Source organism: Phocoena phocoena, chromosome 16 (genome assembly GCF_963924675.1).
Source record: "Phocoena phocoena chromosome 16, mPhoPho1.1, whole genome shotgun sequence".
NCBI classification, from domain to species: domain Eukaryota; kingdom Metazoa; phylum Chordata; class Mammalia; order Artiodactyla; family Phocoenidae; genus Phocoena; species Phocoena phocoena.
In genome coordinates this window covers 32401799-32425403 of record NC_089234.1, presented here as the reverse complement: position 1 = coordinate 32425403, position 23605 = coordinate 32401799, and the positions used below count along the sequence as shown (strand labels likewise).

General features: G+C 36.3%; 1 protein-coding gene across 1 annotated transcript in view; it reads left to right on the top strand.

Annotated features, from left to right (window-relative positions):
* Nucleotides 1-23605, top strand: part of TBC1D12 (TBC1 domain family member 12) — a 94088-nt gene that overhangs the window by 40706 nt on the left and 29777 nt on the right. The window contains exon 2 of the mRNA XM_065894192.1: nt 7762-7885. Coding sequence (XP_065750264.1) covers nt 7762-7885 — 124 coding nt within the window. The remainder of the gene's footprint in view (nt 1-7761; nt 7886-23605) is intronic.

The following is a 23605-nucleotide window of genomic DNA, read 5'->3' as shown; positions in this document are numbered from 1 at the left end:
AGCTTTCAGTCCTTCATCGCTGTGTATGATGATAACTGTGGACTTTTCATATATGGTCTTTAGCATGTTGAGGAAATTCCCTTCTATTCCTGGTTTATTGAGTGTTTTTGTCATGAAAGAGTGTCAGATTTTGTCAAATGTTTTTTCTACGTCAATGGAGATGATCATATGGTTTTACCCATTATTCTATTACTATGATGAATTACCTTGATTAATTTTAGTATGTTGAGCTACCCTTGCATTTTGGGGATAAGTGCCACTTGGTCATGGTGTATAATCCTTATAATAGCTGCTGAATTCTGTATGTTGGTATTTGGTGAGGATTTTTGAGGAATTTGGTCTGTAGTTTTCTTTTCCTAGTGTCCTTGTATGGCTTTGTATCAGGGTGATGCTGACCTCGTAGAATGAGTTAGGAAGTGTTCTCTGCTCTTTAGTTTTTTGTTTTTGGGGGTTTTTTGTTTCTGTTTTTGTTTTTTTTGGAGGGATTCCCTTAAAGTTAACAAGAAAATGAATCCACTTTCACCATACTGTTTTCAGATTGTATTGAAGGTATTAGCTAGCACAATGACAACATTAGATTGAAAGACTTGTAAAGAGTAAAAAACCTTTTATTTTCAGGTAATATGAATATGTTCCCATATAATCCATGAGAGTAAGTGGAAAGTAAGATAATTCAATAAAGTAATAGGATATAAAGCTAAAATACAAAAGTTAATAGCTATTATATGTACAGCAACCATTAGTAGATATATGGAAGAGAAGGTACCATTTTTCAATATCAGTAGAAATAAAATACTAGAAATAAACATAGCAAGAATATACAGGGCTTCCCTGGTGGCGCAGTGGTTAAGAATCTGCCTGCCAATGCAGGGGACATAGGTTCAAGCCCTGATCCAGGAAGATCCCACATGCCACGGAGCAACTAAGCCCGTGAGCCACAACTACTGAGCCTGTGCTCTAGAACCCGCAAGCCACAACTACTGAGCCCTTGTGCCTAGAGCCCGTGCTCCACAACAAGAGAAGCCACCGCATTGAGAAGCCTGCACACCGCAATGAAGAGTAGCCCCTGCTCCCGCAGCTATAGAAAGCCCGTGGGCAGCAACGAAGATCCAATGCAGCCAAAATAAATAAATTAAATAAATTTTTTTAAAAAAGAATATACAAAAGATGAGTGGGAAAAACATTAAAACAATCTTGAAGGAGCTGTGGGGGAGGAAGAAATTTTCCTCTACCTTTCTGAGTTCCTCTGGCTGATCTAAGAATTAAATTGACATGAGAGATTAACAGAAAATCAAACAAAAATTTAATAATATGTATACATGGGAGAGACCCAGGAAAACTATGTAACTCCTCTCCTCTTCAGTTTTTTAGAAGAGTTTGAGAAAAATTGGTATTCTTTCAGTATTTGTTAGATTTCACCAGTGAAGCCATCTGGTCCTCAGCTTTTCTTGGTTAGGAGGTTTTTGATTGTTGAGTCAATCTCCTTACTTATAAGTCTATTTAGATTTTCTGTTTCTTGAGTCAGTTTTGGTATTATGTGTATATTTCTAGGAATTTTTCCATTTCACCTAAGTTATTTGATTTGTTTGTGAACAGTTGTTCATAGTATTCATATACTTCTTTTTTTTCTTTTTTTTTTTTTTGCGGTACGTGGGCCTCTCACTGTTGTGGCCTATCCCGTTGCAGAGCACAGGCTCCGGACACGCAGGCTCAGTGGCCATGGCTCACGGGCCCAGCCGCTCTGCGGTATGTGGGATCTTCCCGGACTGGGGCACGAACCCATGTCCCCTGCATCGGCAGGCGGACTCTCAACCACTGTGCCACCAGGGAAGCCCCCATATACTTCTTATTCATAGTAATGTCCCACTTTCATTTCCGCTTTTAGCAATTTGAATCTTCCCTTTTTTTCTTAGTCAGTCTAGCTAAGTTTGTCAACTTTGTTGATCTTTGCAAAGAACTTGCTTAAAATTTTTTCCTATTGTTTTTCAATTCTCTATTTCATTTTGTCCACTCTGATCCTTATTATTTCCTTCCTTCTGCTAGCTTTAAGTTTAGTTTGCTCTTCTTTTTCTAGTTTTTTTCAGGGCTGCAGTTAGATTATTGATATGAGGTATGGCTCTTTTTAAATGTAGGTGTTCACAACTATAAAATTACCTCTTAACATTGCCTTTGCTGTATCTCGCAAGTTTTGCTATGTTGTATTTCCATTTCAGTTCATCTCAGGTGTTTTCTAATTTATGATTTCTTCATTGACCTATTGGTTATTTAAGACTGTGTTGTTTAGGGACTTACCCGGCAGTCCACTGGTTAAGACTCTGCCTTCCAATGCAGGAGGCGTGGGTTTGATCCCTGGTCAGGGAACTAAGATCCCACATGCTGCAGGGTGTGGCCAAAATCTGAAGAAAAAAAAAAAAAAAAAAAGACTATGTTGTTTAATTTCCACGTATTTGTGAATTTTCCAGTTTTCTTCCTGTTATTGATTTATAGTTTCATTTTATTCTGGTTGGAAAAGACACTTTGTGTGATTTTAATTTTTTAAAACTTACTATAATATTTCTGCATTAACATATAGTTCATCCTGGAAAATATTCCATGTGGCCTTGAGAATTTGTATTTTATTGTTGTTGAGTGGGATGCCCTGTGTATGCCTATTAGGCCTAATTGATTTATAATGTTTAAGTCTTCTATTTCCTTTTTGATCTGTCTGGTTGTTTTATTATAAAAAGTAGGGTACTATAGGGCTTCCCTGGTGGCGTAGTGGCCTGCTGATGCAGGGGATGTGGGTTCATGCCCTGGTCCGGGAAGATCCCACATGCCGTGGAGCGGTTGGGCCCGTGAGCCATGGTCGCTGGGCCTGCACGTCCGGAGCCTGTACTCCTCAACGGGAAAGGCCACAACAGTGAGAGGCCCACGTACCACAAAAAAAAAAAAAAAAAAAAGTAGGGTACTGAAGTCTCCAGTTATCATTGTAGAACTGTCTGTTTCTTCCTTCAGTATCATCAATTTTTCTTCATATATTTTGGAGCTCTGTTGTTAGGTGTGCATATATTTATAATAGCTGCATCTTCTTACTGGATTAAACTTTTCTTCCTCCAACATATAATGTTCTCTTTTGCCTCTTGTAACCTTTTTGACTTAACATCTATTTTGTATGACAATAATATAGCCACTCCAGCTTTCTTTTGGTTACTGTTTGCTTTCAATATAATTTTCCATCCTTTTACTTTCAACCTCTTTGTATTCTTTTTATCTAAAATGAATCTCTTGTAGACACCATATAGTATTTTTAATCCAGTTTGCCAGTCACTCTCCTTTTAATAGGAGAGTATAATCAATTTATATTTAAATTCATTGTTGATGAGAAAGGATTTACTTCTGCCATTTAGCTTTTTGTTTTATGTTCCTCAGTTTCTCCATTATCACTTTTTGTATTTAGTTGAGTTTTTAATTTTTTAAATAAATTTATTTATTTATTTTTGGCTTGTGTTGGGTCTTCGTTGCTGCGCTCAGGCTTTCTCTAGTTGCAGTGATTGGGGACTACTTTTTGTTGTGGTGCACGGGCTTCTCATTGCGGTAGCTTCTCTTGTTGCAGAGCACAGGCTCTAGGCATGTGGGCTTCAGTAGTTGTGAATCACGGGCTCTAGAACACAGGCTCAGTAGTTGTGGCACAGGGGCTTAGTTGCTCCACGGCATGTGGGATCTTCCCAGACCAGAGCTCAAACCCATGTCCCCTGCATTGGCAGGCAGATTCTTAACCACTGCACCCACCAGGGAAGCCCTAGTTGAGTCTTTTTAGTATACCATTTTGATTCCCTTCTTTTATGTATATTTTGAAGTTATTAGTGGTAACTTTAGGGATTACAGTTAGCATCTTAAACTTAAGACAACCTAGTTTGAATAATACCAAATTCATTTCATTAGCATATAAGCTAGTTTCATTAGTGTACAAACACTATGCTACTGTACATCTCTGTTCCTTCTCCTTTATATTGTTATTGTCAGAGATTACATGTTTATACATTGTGTGCCCAACAACATAAATTTGTAAAGGTTATTTTATTCATTTACCTCTTAAATCACATAGGAAAAATGTGGAGTTACAGACAAAAAAGTACAATAATACTGGCTTTGACATTTACCTATGTAGTTAATTTTACCAATGTTATCTCTTCTTATGGCTTTGACTTTTCATTTCACTCTGAAGAACTCCTAACATTTCTTGTAGGGCGATCTGTTAGGAATGAACTCCCTTAACTTTTGTTTATCTAGAAATATCTTCATTTCTCCTTCATTCTTTTTTTTTTTTTGTGGTACACGGGCTTCTCACTGCTGTGGCCTCTTCCGTCGTGGAGCACAGGCTCCAGACACGCAGGCTCAGTGGCCATGGCCCACAGGCCCAGCTGCTCCACAGCATGTGGGATCCTCCTGGACTGGGGCACAAACCCGTGTCCCCCGCATCAGCAGGCGGACTCTCAACCACTGCGCCACCAGGGAAGCCCTCTCCTTCATTCTTGAAGGATAGATTTGCTGTATATAGAATTCTCAGTTGATAGTTTTTTTTTCCTTTCAGAACTTTAAATTATGTCAGCCTGACACCTTCTGACTCCCATGGTGTCTGATGAGAAATTGGGTGTTAATCTTATTGAGGATACCTTGTTTTTGATAGTCGCTTCTCTCTTGATGCTTTCAGAATTCTCCCTTTGTCTTTTGACAGTTTGACCATAATGTGTCTCAGAGTATAGCTCCTTGAGTTTATTCTGCTTGGAGTTTGTTGAGTTTCTTGGTTGCGTAGATTTGTATCTTTCATCATATTTGAGAAGTTTTTAGCCATTATTTCTTCAAAATTTTTTCTGCCCCTTTGTTTTTCTCTTCTGCTTCTGGCACTCTTATAGTACATGACTCTGCTCATTTTTATTCATTCTTTTTTCTTTGTGCTCCTGAATTCACTTAGGAATAATTGATAAGTTCAGTAAGTTCAATTGTCTTACCTTCATGTTTGCTATAGTGAATTTTTAATTTTATTCTACTTTTCAGCTCCAGAATTTCTGTTTGGTTCCTTTGTATAATTCTGTCTCTTTAATGATATTCTCATTTTGTTCTACATTTCCCCCCTTGATTTCCTTTAGTTCTTTGTCCATGGTTTCCTTCAGCTCATCAAGAATATTTATGACAGTTGATTTAACATCTTAGACTAGTAATCTCATTGTCTCAGCTTCCTCGGGAATGGTTTTTGCCAAATTCTTCTTCCTGTGAATTGTCCATACTTTGCTCTTTCTTACTATGTATTGTAATTTTTTTGTTGAGACCTAGACATTCTAAGTATTATAATGTGGTAACTATGTAAATCTGTTCTCTCACTTCTTAGTGATTGCTGATTTTTGCTCATTAAGGGCTGGAGTCATCTGTTTGTGTTATTTCCAAACTGTTTTTGCAAAGTGTGTAATCCTTTTTGTGTGTGGTTGCAAGTTTCTGTTCTCTTATTACTGCAGTTAGCTGGTGACCTGACAAAGATTTCCTTAAATGTCTGGATCAAGAAAAGGGACAAAAAGAGTTCTCTTTTAATATTCTGTTAGATACCACCAATGGAAGCTGCTGCTGCCTGTTCCATAAACTATTGCTCCTGGAGCCAGTGGGCTGCTATCCCCACAACTACAGGAGGGAGGAGCTGAGGAATGGGGGATGGTAGTTGGTTCACACATGCTGTTAACTTAGGAAAGATCAACAGCCTCTCCTTTCACACACTCTCTTGGTTGTTTTAAGTGTCTGATAAGGTACTGTAGCTCTAAAATGGTTGATTCCAATTGCTCTTTCCGTCTCAGTTTTTACTTTGGTGGAGGGATTGAATTCTAGGTCTTTCTACTGCTTTATTTTGCATCAGTGATGTCTTTTGAAGTGCAGATGTTTAGGTTTAAGCTCAATGTCACATTCAAGAATCCTTTGCATAAACCATGGTGACAAAGTTTTTCTCCTGTGTTTAGCATGGTTGGATGGCAAAGCTTTGGTGTGTAGGCAGGCCATATAGAGGCTTGTGAAGGAAGCATGGCTTGATGAGAACTGTCTGGGGAGTACAAGTGAGCTGTGTGGGGCCTACAGAGGGAATTGGTGCATCAGTGCTGGCAGGAAGCCTTTGGATGCCAGTTTACATGTTAATAAGACTTCAGGAAAGCCATCTGCAGGTTGAGTTGCTGAGGCTGTAAGTTTGCTCAGGGACTTAATGTTCTGGGCATGTGACTGAGCAGAGTTCTACTGGATATCCTCATACCCAAACCACTGACCCACTCTGCATCAGCTGGAAGCCACAGGAGAGCAGAGCCCCTTTCTTCTGTGGTGTCCCTTTAGTGCCCTCTATTGAGTAAGCTTAACAGCCTCATGTTTATTTTGAAAGGAGAAATGCTCAAAGGAATTCCATGTTGTCACAGAGCATATATTGCAAGGTGAATATAGAGCTATAAGGCAATAAATTGATGAGCAGCACATAAGATATCAAATAGTGTTTAAATTAATAGGCCATCGTTTGAGGCTTGAAATTTTACTATAAATATACCAGTCCTCAGTATAATCATTACTGAAAACCTCCAACTTAGAGATCTTATAGAGAATTGAGTCTCTATATGTGGTCTCAGAGATGAAACCTCTAGAGTATCCTAAGCAGAAATTACTCTAAATTGTCATCAGTTCACTTCCATTGCACACCCAAGGAAGTGAGAGTGTTTCTTTAACTTATTATTGATTAACCCATATTCTTTTGTAGGAGTCCGTTGATACCTTTCTAAACTTGAAGAACAGCCTTAACGTTATGCATTAAAAACTTACCCCCTTCTTATCACAATAATGTACTTTTAAGAACAGATATATTTATATGATAGTTCGAAAGCCTGAGTTATTTGGGCTTTCAAATACTTTGTGACTGTTTGTAACTGTATGTGAAAATTTAAAATTTTCTTAATGAATATTTATATCACACCTTATATGAAGGCTTTATATTCAGTTGGATTCATTGTACCTTTCTGATTGGTTCATGGTGCCCTGGCATGCTATATTGATGTATACATATTTTGAATATCATTCCTGCTTACATGTGCAGTAGATACTTAATTTGGTTGGTAAGGGGATGGAGATAATAGGTAAAATCCTTGATCCTTGTGCAGATTCTTTTTTTTTTTTTAGATTCTCAGTGAGAGATAGTTTCTTACTAGGTTACATATTGATGTTTTTGCAGTAAGCTTTTCTTGTGCATACCTGTCCTAGGAAAAACAACTTGCATATACATATATTATAGGGATAGAGGCTCAGTAGATACCCTTTTATTTCAAGCAATAACAAATTATTGCTGAGAATAATTAAATAGTATTTTCCCCAAAGATGGTATTACTTAATCCTTTACCTGTTTTATATAAGTTCTCTTTAACTTTTTTGTTCTCAGATTCTTGGCTTTTATTGTCAAGTATATGTATAGTCAATTCTAGTACACTTTGTAGCTAACTCAAAGCAAATATTTACATTTTATTTACAGCTGTCATTTTTCTCCCAATTTGTTTATCTCTCTAATATCTCTGTTGATGATTCTTCTAATATTTCTTTATAAGCCAGGTAGTCTTAAGTGAGTCTTGTTAGTCTAATAGTCAGTAGTATAAGTAGTAGAAATAATTTTATTTAAAGGTATTTTGTATTTGTCTTGAGGATAAGCGTACTTTAAAAATTATTATTAAGTAGTTCCCTGGTTACCAGAAACACAATTCATGTAACTTTTCTGTGTTTCAGAAACCTTTTTCCGAAAAGAACAAAGGAACTCAAGTCAGTTGTACATAGTGCTCCTGGTTGGAAATTATTTGGTAAAGTCCCTCCCAGAGAGAATCTTCAGAAAACTTCCAAAATCATTCAGCAGGTAAGTACTAATGTAGCCATGTGGTTTGTCTTGCTTTTCAGATATTCTTTTCTAGATAATTAACCATATTCTATTTTCATTCCTTTTTCTTTTTAACATGTAAAATTTTGGGACTATAGATATTTGTAGTAACTTTAACTTTTTATTAAAGCATGACATATTTTCAGTTATCTTTTATGGTTGTGAAAATTCTTTACAGTCATAGAACATTGATTTTGTTTCCTAGTCATTCCTTGGATAGCTTTTGTTTTTCCTTAGCAAACCATTGTCACCACAGACTTTGACTTCTAGCTGAACATGGTAGGATTTGCCAGCGGCACAGATTTTACAGATAATGGGTAGTTGTGAACTGATAAAGCAGCATAAAGTGAAAACCGAGTAGATTTTGAGGTCGAACTCTTTCCTTGGTCACTTTTCTGGTTTTCTGTCTTAACCAAGGACTTTGTGAGAGGGCGGGTGTATAGTCTGTTTCTAGTAATTTAGGAGCCAGTTCTTCTGTTCTCTGTTTTAATATCCATATTCTTGAGTTCTTAAGAATTTCAGATCTTGTTTGACTCCTGAGCTTGTGCTTCTCAGTACTAGGAGATAAGTGAGACTGGAATGCAGTGAGACTGTATCAATTTGTAGCATTTTTAATTTTAGAGAAGCTGTTTCTCAGGAGATACTATAATAAATTTCCTATTTCTCTCCTTCCAGTTGTAATTTATCAAATTTAGCACAGCCGGCATTTATAAAAATAATCACATTAAAGCAATAATCATCATTCAAATTGGAAAAAATACATTCCTTTAAGTATTTAATAGTGTTCTTTTTTTTTTTTAATAGTGTTCTTTTTATTGCTCAAAAGAAAAATGGGTTTCCCAAGTAAATGAGAACATAATTTTTAGATCTTTGAAAGCTTTGTTATAGTTAGTTTTATTTACAAGTAATTAAAATAGTGACCAGTTTATATGTTGCTGAGACTTAAAACTGTAGTGCTATGATTCCCAAGCTGTGTGCCTAGGGCACCCCATGTGCTGCAGCTAACGCAGGGGGGAACCATGGCAAACTCAGTGATGCTACACATCTGCTGGATATGGTGCAGACTGATAGCTTGAGGTAGTACACAATTTCAACATTAAATGGCAATGTATTATTTTCTGTGGCATCGTATCCTTGTGAATCTGGTTTTTCCTAGTTTGCTATGATAAAAATCAGATACTGTGCAAAAATCAGTGTGGAACAGGGAATGAAGGTGATGGTATCCAATCTGATTTCAAGGTTTGTGAAATTGCACAGTGCACAAAAGGCACACATGCCCAATTAGTAATTAATTGTGGTTATTTAAGAATGCAATAAAATGTTTTTCTTTTAATTTATGTGTACTATTTTTTCAAGTGGTTATTACTAAGTGCTAGGACATAAATCTTCACTTAATTGTTGGACATAAATACTTATTAAACAGAATGTTTAAGGATTTCTGTTGGTTTAGGGGGCACCAAGAAAAAATTACTGAGACACTAAGGTTACTGTTAATCCATGAAAAGTTTGGGAATCTTTGCTATCTGGACATTAACTCTTTTTTCGTGAAGTCTTTCAGAAGACCAAGTTTGCCCTCTAGAGGCAAAAACAGTGGTCTTGCTATTGAAGGTTTGTATTCTTGACTTTATGATAGTTTACCTGAAATATGCTTGTGCATATACTTTAATATCTTTATGTAAACTAATATTCTGTGATATTTTCTTACCATAGATGTCTAAATAAATTACTAGTGGATAATTATCTGTTTACCAATATGTCTGTGCCTTTAATGTGCTGTTTTCATTTTGGAAAGCCAAGGCCTCACCTCCTCTCTCCTTTTTATATATATGTTGTTTGAAAATTTGATTAGTGGTCAGGAAAAAACAACTCATTTTCATATGGGAAGAAGGAGTGAGTTGAAATGCAGTTTCTATCCTCTGTCCCTTTTCTGGCCTTTTACACATGATGATTTCTCCCAGCTGCTTCTTTTAATTTTTGAGTTTTCATTTGTGTGTAGGTGCTAATGTGTATTTTGGTGCCTTTTTCATGGTTCTGTTTGTTTTTGGGGGGCTGTGATGGATAGCGAAGTCATTGTTCCTCTGACCGTTTTCCACATTCAAAAATATGTATCTCTTTCACCATGTGATGGAATATGTTTCTGCCTCTCCTTTTCTGCTTTCTCTTTCCCTACTGTTTGTGTCCTCTACTCCACATTTGTCTCACTTTGCTGTTCTCTTCACTGCAATTGTCATTTTAAAAGTGGGCATGATTTTCTTTTATTGGTAATGGTAAAGTTATAACTTTCTGTTTCTGTTCCCACTTGAAAACATTTTTTTACAGCCCTGATTTCTAAACTCTGTAAAATATTATCAATATAAAACTACATTTGAGATCCTTGACCATCTATCTACTCCTTTCAAATGTGTGTTATATGTTTGGAATGAGAAATTTAAAATGATGTTAAGAGTAAAACCGTGAAGAGTGTTAAGACACATCTGTCATGTTTTAGGATAAGGTCTTAAGCTGTTAAGGCTACAGAATATGAAGATAGTATTCCAGTGTAAAACTGCCTGAAACGGTAAGGCAGTGCTAGAAGTACTAAGGAAAAAAGATTCCTTTGACCTTCCTAAAGATGCCTCACTTGCTTATTGAATGGCGAAACAGTAAAATTTGTTAGAATATTAGAGGAGTAGTAGTATTTTATAGGATAATTATTTTATTAAGCAAATATTCAGAAAGGAGTTGCCATATTCTTAAGGATGAGTATATGTTTGGGAGCCAGAATTTTTTTCTAGTAGAAAGACACCTATAAGATTATAAACCAAACTATAGAGTAAAGTAGTGTTTGACTTACCATCTTTTTCTTCTATTGTTAATTGCACAAATAACACGATTATGTTCTCTATAAAATATAAAACATAGGGCGATATGTCTCATTTTACTTTCCCTTCATAATTTTAGGCCTTTTAAAATTCAATTTTTGTATGGAAAACACAATTATTTTCATGTGTGTATGTTTTTACATATATGGTGTTATTTTTTTTCCACGAACAAAATATTACTATATATAAATTTTTTTTTGCCTTACTTTATGTGTTTTGTACCTGTAGATTTTTCAGAGATATGAAGTCCAATAGTGAAAGATACTTGTAGGTTAAATATTTTTTAAAGTTTTATTCTTGTAAATTTTATTAAAGGTCTGATCAGTTTTAGTGCTTTCCATGTTAACAGTAAAGAAACATAAACATCATTTTAGGGTAATAACAAAGTCAGACCAACTCAAATTTGACATTTAACTTGACAGTCAATTCCCAACTCACATGAATATTCATAATATTATTTTATGAGGATTATCACATGTGTTCTCTTGCAGGTGTGAAATTCCTGCTTGTGGCCATTTGAACCAGTTGGTGAGCCATGTTAAAAATTGCATCTATTGATTATAAATAGTATTTCAGTTATATTGTAGTTCAATTGACCTAAGTTTTTGGTTTTTCTAAATTAATAGGCTGAAGTTGGAATACAGCTACATAGTTTGTCTTATGACCTCCAAACTGCAAGTGAGAATTATTTCAAATGCACCATGTTATGTATAATTGTAACATGATTGCATACTAGATTGAGTATACTCTATTTATGTCAAACTGACAGTCTTTCAGTAGAAAGTGATTTTTTTGTTTGGCACTGTTTTTATATTGGCATCTTTTTCATTATGAGGAAATTAGATTGGAGTACTTAGATGATATTTCATGTTTTTCATCACTCGTCTTTCTGAGTGATGTTTTAGTTGCGTGGTTGAATCACTTTCAGATATCTTTTGGCAGGCAAGGAAAAAAGTTTTAAGGCACTAACTGATTTCTTAATCTGAGCATTTCAAATTGTCTAAAAGTAGGATAGGTCACGCTGCTCAATTAAGCCTTTGATTTTGAATTGTTAACTTCAGGAACAATAGCGCTGTGGAAAGGACTAGAATACACGTGCTTTGTGAGCAGTAAATATATAACACTTTGCAAGTGTAGAGCTTAATTTTCTGGTTACTAACTTTATTGGTGTATGTAGCATTAGGATACTTGAAAACAGTTTGTTGGTTTTAGTTATGCTTAAATATGGATACCTTTGGTGTAAAATTTGAGTGAGCACTGCAATAAATGAGCTACTTCCTTCATTGTTAAATTGTGGAGGGGCTGGACTATGTTCAGAGTTTGTTTTTGATAAGTCCTTAAAACTGTTAACACACTTGCATGTTTTTTCACCTTTATTTACCTAATGTATTGTCACCTTGAAAAGGTAGTGAATAATTACCTTTCTAGCCGCATGTGTGTTCCTTATTTATAGTTAATGATAAATTATTATGTCTTTCCTATGTATGAATAAATTTATTTCATAAATGTTAATTTGTGTGGTCTGGAGATTGAGAGACGACTTTATAACAGCTCTGGGCCTGTGCTTCGGGGAGAGGGGAGAAGTGTGAGCCTTAAGAAAGAAGGTTAAATTAGGTAAAGAAAACAAAAAGAATAAAGCACTAACCCCTTTAGGAAGAGTGTTCTCACTGTCCACTGAAACTCAAAAGTTGAGTCACTCTGTATACACGTTAGGCTATTTTGGCTTTTACATTGTCTTTAAAAGAGAAACTCCTATTCTAGTCTTTCTTCTCCCAAGACTCCATATTTTACTTCAAGAAGCTGTTCAAAGACTCCTGCCACCCTCCGTTTGAACCGATAGACTGATCTTTTCTCACATTCCCTCCTAGTACACCTTCTTTCTGGTGAATCCCTTTAGATACAGAGCCCAAGGCATCAGAATGTGGTAGGATACCATTCTGTGACCGACTTACTCTGTGACCTCGTGTTAGCAAGCTCTAAACCTTTTCTCTAGTAGAACTTGAAGGACAAAATTCTTTAATTGATCCTAGATTCTTCTCAAAGATTGTCTGGCTTTCATTTCAATGAATGTGTAATTTATTCAACATACATTGACTGTGTATAATACCATAAGCATGGTTCAGGTTCTTGGGAAATAGATAAATATAAGTCCTAGCCTTTCAGTTATTCTAGCATAACTGTAGGAAGGAGGGGGAAGGTTCATATATGGTTTTAATATAGTGTAGTGAGTGCTGCAATACAGTTGTGAACCAAAGTATGAGAGTAGAGATGAAAGAGTGATTAATTCTGCTCAGGATGACATGCAGTTTCTGTGTTATGAAGTATACTAGTAGGAGTCCACCAGGTAGACAAGATGGGGAAAGACATTCCAGATAGAGAAAATTGAATGAACAAGCAGGAAAGCACCAGACTTGTTTAGCTCAATTTTAGGTCAGTATTTCAGGGAAGTAGGGTAGATGGTGAAGGTCCTTAGCCACAAGGTTAGAAAGTTGGGTTTTAACCAAAATACTTTGAAATAAGGCACTGAGGCATCAAATTCATATACTGGAAAAATTCTGGAGGCATTGTAGAAGTTAAATTAGAAAAGAGTGGGTTTGCAAACAAGGACATTAAGATTTATTGTAGTAGTCTATGATTCTGGTTCTCAAACATAGTGGATTATGTAGGGAATGTGTTAAAAATACAGATCCCTCAGCTCTTTACCTTGAGTTCTTAATGTCAGTTTTGTGTTTTTCAATTCTTGTGTTTCTGGTTGTTTCTTTTTCAAATCTGCTATATCACTTTTTGCAGTTTACAGTTCCCTGCTGAAATTTCAAGCTTGGCCTTTATCTCCTTAAACATAGTAAGTATAGTTTTTATAGCCTGTGTCTGATAATTCCAATGTCTGGAAATTCTATAGGTCTGTTTATATTGAATATTGATTCCGCTAGTTTTTGTTAGCAGATGCTATTTTATCTCTGTGTGTGCCTGGTTACCTTTGCTTGGGTGCTGGATGTATATTTGAAACATCATATGTAGAAAACAATTTGAAGTACATCTTGGTTACTTCCAAGTTTTATCAACAGTGAATAAAGCTGCTATAAACATCTGTTGTAAGTATTTTTGTGGGTGTAAGTTTTCATTTCTTTTGGGTAAATACCAAGGAGGCTGGTTGCTGAATCAGATGGTATTTTAATTTTGTAAGAAACAGCCAAACTGTCTTCCAAAGTGACTGTACCATTTTGCATTCCCACCAGCGATGAATGAGCATTCCTGTTGTTCCACATCTTCACCAGTATTTGGTGCTGTCAGTGTTTTGAATTTTGACCATTTTAATAGGTGTGTAGTCATATCTGATTGTTTTAATTTGCAATTGTGAATGAACATGAACTAGAACATATTTTCATATGTTTACTTGTCATCTGTGTATGTTATTTACTGAGGTCTTTTCTGATCTTTTGCCATTTTTAATTGGATCGTTCATTTTCTTATAATAATAAAAACAGAACTCAATAGAGTTTTAAGAGTTCTTTGTATATTTAGTATAACAGTCCTTTATCAGATGTATCTTTTGCAAGTATTTCCTCCCATTCCATATCTGGTCTTCTCATTCTCTTGACAGTGTCTTTCACAGAGTAGAGGTTTTTAATTTTTATCAAGCCCTGCTTCTCAATTATTTCTTTAATGGATTGTGCCTTTGGTGTTGTATCTAAATAAAGTCATCACCATACCAAAAGTAATCTAGGTTTTCTCCTGTCTTCTATAGTTTTATAGTTTTTTTGTTTTACATTTAGGTCTATAATCCATTTTGAGTTAATATCTGTGAAGAGTGTAAGTTCTATGTCTAGATCCATTTTTTTGCATGTGGATGTCCACTTGCTCCACGCCATTTGTTGAAAAGACTACCTTTGCTCCATTTTATTGCCTCTGCTCCTTTGTCAAAGATCAGTTGACTGTGTTTATGTGGAACTGTTTCTGGGCTGTCTGTTCTGTTCCATTGACTTCTTTGTCTAGTATTTTGTCAACACTGCCCTGTATTGATTACTGTAGCTTCACAGTAAGTCTTGAAGTCGGGTAGTGTCAGTCCTCCAACTTTATTCTTCTTCTTCAATACTGAGTTTGCTATTCTGGGTCTTTTGTCTCTACATATAAACTTTAGAATCACTTTGTCAGTATCCACAAAGTTACTTGCTGGGATTTTGATTGGGATTGTGTTAAATTTGTAGATCAAGTTTGGAAGAACTGACATCTTGGTAATCCTGACTCTTCCTATCCATGAACATGGACTGTCTCTTCCTTTAGTTAGTTCTTCTTTGGTATCTTTTATCTGAGTTTTGTAATTTTCCTCATGTAGATATTGTATATATTTTGTCAGATTTGTATCTAAGTATTTCATTTTGGGGGATGCTAATGGAAATACTAATGTGTTTTAAATTTCAAATTCCATTTTTTTTTTTTTTTTTTTTTTGCGGTACACGGGCCTCTCACTGTTGTGGCCTCTCCCGTTGTGGAGCACAGGCTACAGACGCACAGGCTCAGCGGCCATGGCTCATGGGCCCAGCTGCTCCGCGGCATGTGGGATCTTCCCGGACCGGGGCACGAACCCATGTCCTCTGCATCGGCAGGTGGACTCTCAACCACTGCGCCACCAGGGAAGCCCTCAAATTCCATTTTTTATAGCTGGTATATAGGAAAGCAATTGACTTTCCTAACATCCTGCAACGTTGCTGTAATTGCTTATTAGTTACAGGAGTTTTTTTGACTGTTCTTTCAGATTTTCTACACAGACAAGCCATGGCATCTGAAAACAAAAACAGTTTTATTGTTTTCTTTTCCAATCAGTATACCTCGTGTTTCCTTGTCTTGTTGCATTAGCTAGGACTTCCCATACAATGTTGACAAGTAGTGGTGGGAGGGGACATCCTTGCCTTGTTCCTGATCTTAGAAAACTTAGAGTTTCTCACCATTAGATATAATATTAGCTATAGGTTTTTTGTAGATGTGCTTTATCAAGTTGAGAAGTACCCCTATATTCCTTCTTTAATGAGGGTTTTTGTCATGAATGAGTTGAATTTTGTCAAATGCTTTTTCTGTATTGATATGGTCTTGTGATTTTTCTTTCTTAGCTTATTGATGTGATGGATTACATTAATTGATTGTCAGATGTTGAGCCAGCCTTGCAGACATGGGATAAATCCCACTTGGTCATGGTTTATAATCCTTTTTATACATTATTTGATTCGATTTGCAAATATTTCATTGAGGATGTTAGCAGCTATGTTTCTGAGGTATTGTTCTGTAGTTTTCTTTTAATGTCTTTGCCTGTTTTAATATTAGGGTAATGCTGGCTTCATTGATTAAATTAGGAAGTATTCCTCTGCTTCTGTCTTCTGGAAGAGATCATAGGGAATTGGTATAATTTCTTCCTTAAATGTTTCTTAAAATTCGCTGGTGAAGCCATCTGAGCCAAACTGCTTTCTCTTTTGGAAGGTAATTAATCATCAACACAATTCCTTTCCTCCTTCCTTCTTTCCCTTCCTCCTTCCCTCCTTCTCTCCCTCCCTTTCTCCCTTCTTCCTTTCATTTTTTCCAGCTTTATTGGGGGTATAATTGTTGATTCAATTTTTTAAATAGATAACAGGACTGTTCGGATTGTCTCTTTCTTCTGTGAGTTTTAACAGATTGTGTCTTTAAGGAATTTATCCATTTCATCTAAGTTATCAAATTTATGGGCATCTGATTGTTCATAATATTACTTTAACGTACATCAGATCTGTAGTGAGGTCCCCTCTTTCATTTATGATATTTGTAGTTTGTGTCTGCTTTCCCTCTCCCTCTCTCCTTTCCCTTCCTCCCCCCATCCTAGAGTTTGTAATATGCATTTACAGCTAATCTAAGCCCACTTTAAAATAACATTTACCACTTCTTGTGTAGTGCAAGTACTTTATAATAACAAAATATTCCTTCCTTCCATCCCTTGTGTCTTTGCTGATAACATTTACCACTTCTTGTGTAGTGCAAGTACTTTATAATAACAAAATATTCCTTCCTTCCATCCCTTGTGTCTTTGCTGTCATTCATTTCACTTATACATGAGCATGCTCTCACACACACACACACACACACACATGTAACTGAATATATCATTATTATTTTGAACAAACTGTTATCTGTTGGATCAGTTAAGAATAATAAAAATAAAATTTTTATTTTACCTTCATGTATTTCTTTCTGATGCTCTTTCTTTCTAGATGTAGATAAAAGTTTCTGACGTGTCATTTTCCCTCTCTCTGAAGAGCTTCTTTTAATAGATCTTGCAAGGCAGATCTGTTGGCAACAAATTCTCTCAATTTTTTGTTTGTTTGGAAAAGTCTTTTTTTCTTCTTTTTTTTTTGAAGGATAATTTCATAGGGTACAGAATTTGAGGGTTTTGCATTTTTTCTCTCAACACTTTAAATATTTCTCTGTACTCTCTCCTTGCTTGTATGGTTTCTGAGAAGTTGAATGTAATTGTTATCTTTGCTTTTGTATAGGGAAGGAATTTTTTTCACCTCTGGCTTCTTTCAAGATTTTTTTTTCAATCTTTGATTTTCTGCAGTTTAAATATGTTATGCCTACATATAGTTATTTGGGCATGTTTCCTGCCAAATTTTGTGTTCTGAACTTCATGATCTGTGGATTGGTGTTGACATTAATGTATAGAAATTCCTGGTTATCATTCCTTCAAATATGCTTCTACTCCATTTTCTCTCTAGTTGCTTGCTGCAACTAGAGAAAGCCCACACGCAGCAATGAAGACCAATGCAGCCAAAAATAAATAAAATTAAATCTTTTTTTTAAAAAAAGTTCCTTTTCCCCTCCTACTGCTGGAAGCACAAGGAGATTTTTCTCTGACATGCACTGTGAGTACCTGATAGAGTTCCTGGAGGTAAAACTTGCAAAAGTATGTGGGTCTGGGATCTCTTGGAGTCTCAGCTCTCAGACCTGTGGACATTGAGCCTCTAGCAATTTGTCAATTACAGTTCAGGTTTTCCTACCCTGGCATTGCTTCCCACAGAGGTTTCTTCATAGGTTTCTGCCCTGGTAGGTTGTGATTCTCTATATCCACCTGTCTATTTCTCTAATTTTGGGGCAGCAGTTTGCCCTGTGACCTCATTTCTCTGAGGAATCTAAGAAGAGTTGTTGATTTTTTTAGTTTGTTCAGCTTTTTACTTATTGGAGTGGGTTGGCAGCTTTTAAGCTTCTTATGTGCTGGAGCAGAAAACAAAAGTTGAAATGATAATACTTTGTTAAGGATTTTTGCTTCCATTTTCATTTGAGATAATGGTCTGTAAATTTCTTTTAATATCTTTGTCTGATTTTGGTATTGGGATAATGCTGAAATCATTGAATGAATTGAGAGTTTTTTTCTTCGTCTCCGTTCTAAAAGAATCTGTGTAGAATTAGTATTTTTTCTTCCTTAAATGTTTGATGAAACTTGACAGTGAAATTATCTAAGCCAAGATTTCTCAACCTCAGTGCTATTGATATTTTAGGTCTTGTAATTTTTGTTCTTGGGGGCCTTTCCTGTGCAGTGAAGGATTTAGCAGCATCCCTGGCCTCTGCCCAGTAGATGCCAGTAGCATCCCCTCACAGTCGTGGCAACCAAAAATGTCTCTAGATGTTGCCACATATTCCCTGGGGCCAAAGTCTACCCCTATTGAGAATTACTGGCATAAACCAGGTATGCAGGGGAGACTTCCCTGGTGGTCCAGTGGTTAAGACTCCACGCTCCTAATGCAGGGGGCCCAATTTCGATCCCTGATCAGGGAAGTAGATCCCGCATGCTGCAATGAAGATCCTGAAGATCCCGCGTGCTGCACCTAAAAAAAAAAAAAGATACGCATGCTACAGCGAAGCTCCTGCCTGCCACAACTAAGACCTGGTGTAGCCAAATAAATAAATATTTTTTAAAAACCGAGTATGCAGGGGCTTTCGTTTTTATTGTTGAATAGCTTTTTAATTATAAACTTAATATTTTAATTGATATAGGGGTATGACATTTTCTGTTTTTTCTTTTTTTCCCATATCTTGATTGGAGTATAATTGCTTTACAATGTTGTGTTAGTTTCTGCTATAGAACAAAGTGAATCAGCTATATGTATACATATATCCCCATATCCCCTCCCTCTTGAGCCTCCTTCCCACCCTCCCTATGCCAGCCCTCTAGGTCATCACAAAGTGTCGAGTTGATCTGCCCACTAGCCATCCATTTCACATTTGGTAGTGTATATATGTCAATGCTGCTCTATCACTTCGTCCCAGCTTCCCATTCCCCCCCTGCATCCTCAAGTCTGTTCTCTACATCTGCGTCTTTATTCCTGCCCTGCCACTAGGTTCATCAGTACTGTTTTTTTTAGATTCCATATATCTGCATTAGCATACGGTATTTGTTTTTCTCTTTCTGATTTACTTCACTCTGTATGACAGACTCTAGGTCCATCCACCTCACTACAAGTAACTCAATTTTGTTCCTTTTTATGGCTGAGTAATATTCCATTGTATATGTGCCACATCTTCTTTATCCATTCATCTGTCGATGGACATTTAGGTTGTTTCCATATCCTGGCTATTGTAAACTGTGCTACAATGAACATTGTATCTTTTTGAATTATGGTTTTCTTAGGGTATATGCCCAGGAGTGCGATTGCTTGGTCATATGGTAGTTCTATTTTTAGTTTTTTAAGGAACCTCCATAGTGTTCTCCATAGTGGCTGTCAATTTACATTCCCACCAACAGTGCAGGAGGGTTCCCTTTTCTCTACACCCTCTCCAGCATTTATTGTTTCTAGATTTGTTGATGATGGCCATTCTGACCCATGTGAGGTGATACCTCATTGTGGTTTTGATTTGCATTTCTCTAATGTTTAGTGATGTTGAGCACCTTTTCATGTGTTTGTTGGCCATCTGTATGTCTTCTTTGGAGAAATGTCTATTTAGGTCTTCTGCCCATTTTTGGATTGGGTTGTTTGTTTTTTGATATTGAACTGCATGGGCTGCTTGTATATTTTGGAGATTAATCCTTTGTCAGTTGCTTCGTTTGCAAATTATTTTCTCCCATTCTGAGGGTAGTCTTTTCCTCTTGTTTATGGTTTCCTTTTCCTTCCTGTGCAAAAGCTTTTAAGTTTCATTAGGTCTCATTTGTTTATTTTTGTTTTTATTTCCATTTCTCTAGGAGGTGGGTCAAAAATGATCTTGCTGTGATTTATGTCATAGAGTGTTCTGCCTATGTTTTCCTCCAAGAGTTTTATAGTATCTGGCCTTACATTTAGGTCTTTAACCCATTTTGAGTTTATTTTTGTTTCTATTTTTTCTTGAGTCAGACTTGGTTAACTTACGTCTTTTAAGAGATTTTTACATTTCACCTCTGTTGTTGGATTTATTGGAAAAAAATTGTTAATAATCTGTTATTATCCTTTTAATGTCTACTGGTTATGTGATATGGATACAGATTATCTCTCATACATTCCTGATTTTAGAAATTGTGTATTCTTTTTTCTTGATCAGTTTTGCCAGAAGTTATCAGTTTTACTGATCTTTAAAAACGTATACCTCAGGGGGCTTCCCTGGTGGCACAGTGGTTGAGAGTCCGCCTGCCGATGCAGGGGACATGGGTTGGTGCCCCGGTCTGGGAAGATCCCACGTGCTGCGGAGCGGCTGGGCCCGTGAGCCATGGGCGCTGAGCCTGCGCGTCCGGAGCCTGTGCTCCGCAATGGGAGAGGCCACAACAGTGAGAGGCCCGCGTACCGCAAAAAAAAAAAACCGTATACCTCTTTTGTTTCACTGATTTTTACCTGTTTCTCTGTTTCTATCTCATTTATTTTTGGTCTTTATTATTTACTTTCCTCTTGGTTCAAATTTGTTTTTTCTAGTTTTTAAGGTGGATCATTGATTTTAGACCCTTTGTCTTTTTAATATGTGGATTAAACTATACATTTCCCTCTAACTATGCTTTAGCTGCATTTTACAAGTTTCAGAATTTTCATTCGATTCAAAATATTTTCTCTCTTATTTCTTTTGTCATGATTCTTTGGAAGTGTGTTGTTTTAATTTTCAAATATTTTAGAATTTTCCCAGATGTTTCTGTAAATAATTTATAATTTAATTCCATTATGCTCATACAGTATACATTATAAAATTTTAGTCTTTTTCAATATATTGAGACTTATTTTATGTCCTAGATATAGCTTGTCTTAGGGAATGTTCCTTGTGTCCTTGAAAAGAATGTGTACATTCTGCTGATGTTGGGTTAGTGTTGTATAAATGTCAATTAGGTCATGTTAGATGATAGTGTTGTTCAAGTCTTGTATACTTTTGCTGATTTTCTATTTGTTCTGTGAATTACTGAGAGAGGAGTAATAAAGTGTCCACCATAATCTACTTGGCTATTTCTCCTTTTGCTTTTTTTTTTCTCTTTTTGTTTTGAAGCTTCATATTTATGTCTTCTAAATGAATTGACTTTTTTACCATTAACGTAGTGTCTTTTTTGCTCTGGTAATGGTTCTTATTATGAAGTTTTGGTCTAACTTTAATTTAGCCACTGAAGCTTGCTTTCACTTAGTGTTTACATGATATTTATTCTTCTATCCATTTACTTTTTATCCATCTTCATATTTAAAGTGTTTTTTTTTTGTATGTAGCTTATATTTGGGTCTATGTAGGCAGTCTAATACTCTCTTCTTTTTAAATGGAGTGTCAGTTATTGGTATGACTTGTTTTAAATTTACTATCTTGCTACTTCTTTTCAAATTGTCCCATCTGGTCTTTGTTTCTTTTTATCTCATTTCCTGCCCTCTTTTGGATTAAATGAGTTTTTTAGTACTCCATTTTATCTCCACTGTTAGCTTATTCAATATACCTTTGTTATAGTTTTTCAGTGGTTGCTCTTGGCCAACAGTTCTCAAACGTTTTATTTTTACAACTGCTTTGGATTCTGGGTATGAAGGATCTCAAAGAGTTCTTGTTTATGGGGATTGTCTTGTCAATTACTACTGTACCCAGAATTAAAACTGAAAGGATGAAATATTTATTAATTCACTTAAAAAGTGAAATTGGCCATCCCTTCCCCCCTCCCCCCCCCCTTTTTTTTTAAACTGTGAGTGCATGTCATGAAGAACACAGTGATTAGTAGTACAGTTTGGTGTCTCTGCCTTGATTTGTGCTAGGGCATCAACAGTTTTATTCAATATTGCTTTAGGGGTTTCCCTGGTGGCGCAGTGGTTGAGAGTCCGCCTGCCGATGCAGGGGACACGGGTTCGCGCCCCAGTCCGGGAAGATCCCACATGCCGCGGAGCGGCTGGGCCCGTGAGCCATGGCTGCTGAGCCTGCGCGTCCGGAGCCTGTGCTCCGCAAGGGGAGAGGCCACAACACTGAGAGGCCCGTGTACCGCAAAAAATAAAAAATATTGCTTTATCAAAATTAGTGCTAATGTCAACACATTGACAAACTATTAGCACTATTAGGACTATAGTTTTGACTTTGCAAACCTCATGAAACCATCTCTGGGACACTGTTGAGAACTGCTGCAGTAGGGCTTATGATATTTATCTTTATCACAATCTATGCTCAAATAATGTTATACCACTTTGAGCATAATGTAATAACGTTACAACAGTATACTGTCTTTCTCTCCCTTCTGATTTTGTGCTGTAAGCCCTTCAATACACTGGTATTATTTTTGCTTTAAGTAGTCAGATATCCTTTTAAAAATGACTTTTATATTTTTGTCTCTTATTTATGTCTTTTCTAAAATGTTTTCCATATTTATTATTTTTGGTGCTTTTTATTTCTTTGTGTAGGTTCATGTTTTCATATGATGTATTCTTTCTGCCTGAAAGATTTCCTTTAAAATACAGAGCAGGTCCACTGACAACAGATTCTCTCAGGTTTTGTTTGTCTGAAAACATTTTTATTATGCTTTTATTTTTCAAAGATAGATATATTTTTTTGGTATAGGATCCTAAATCAACAGGCTTTTTCCCCCATTATTTTATTATTTTTTTTCTTCCAGCAATTTAAAGGTTTTTCCATTGTCTTCTGACTTGCATAGTTTCAGGTGAGTCTGAACATTCAGGTCTCTCCTGAATATCCTATGTATTCAGTGAAGACTTTCCATTCTGTTTGGTGGGAATATGAATACTTCTCAGCCGTAGGTGAGCTCTGGAAACTGTTTTGCTTACCATCCACAGTAATTGTTCTTTCCCCAGAAGTTGTTTTTTGCCCAGCCTTGTAGTGTTTCGCCTTACACATGTGCAGTTTGGTATTCAGCTAAAGACTCAAGAGGACTCCTGTGCAGATTTCTGGAGCTCTTTCTCAATGGAGTGCTTTTCTGCTACTCTGGCCCACAAATTCTGGCCCCCCTTGACCATTCCAACTAACAGCCAGGCTTTCTTCAAGTTTTCCCTTCCTGCACTGGATGTCCAGAACTGCCCCCATGCATAATAATGGGGTGATCGATAGGCTCACCTTGTTTGTTGCCCCTTTGGGATCCCAGAGGTGGTTTTCAGCAAGAAAGTTGGTATGAATTACCCAGTCCACCAAGTGGGAATCTACCTATCTTTCTGAAGAATTTTTTTTGTCCAACATGTATATATTAGTTTTAGGAATGTAGATGAAAACCAAATACTTACTTGTTTCTAATTACATATTCAATTCACATATATAATAATATATTAAGAAATAGTGTCTTTTTATTCAGATCTGTTTGCATACATCTTTGATGTCAGTATGTTCAGCATCACTGACCACTTTTGTGGTCTTTAACCCCAGAGCACATCATCTTCACTTGCGTCAAAGTTGCAGGAGATATAGTGCTTTTTAA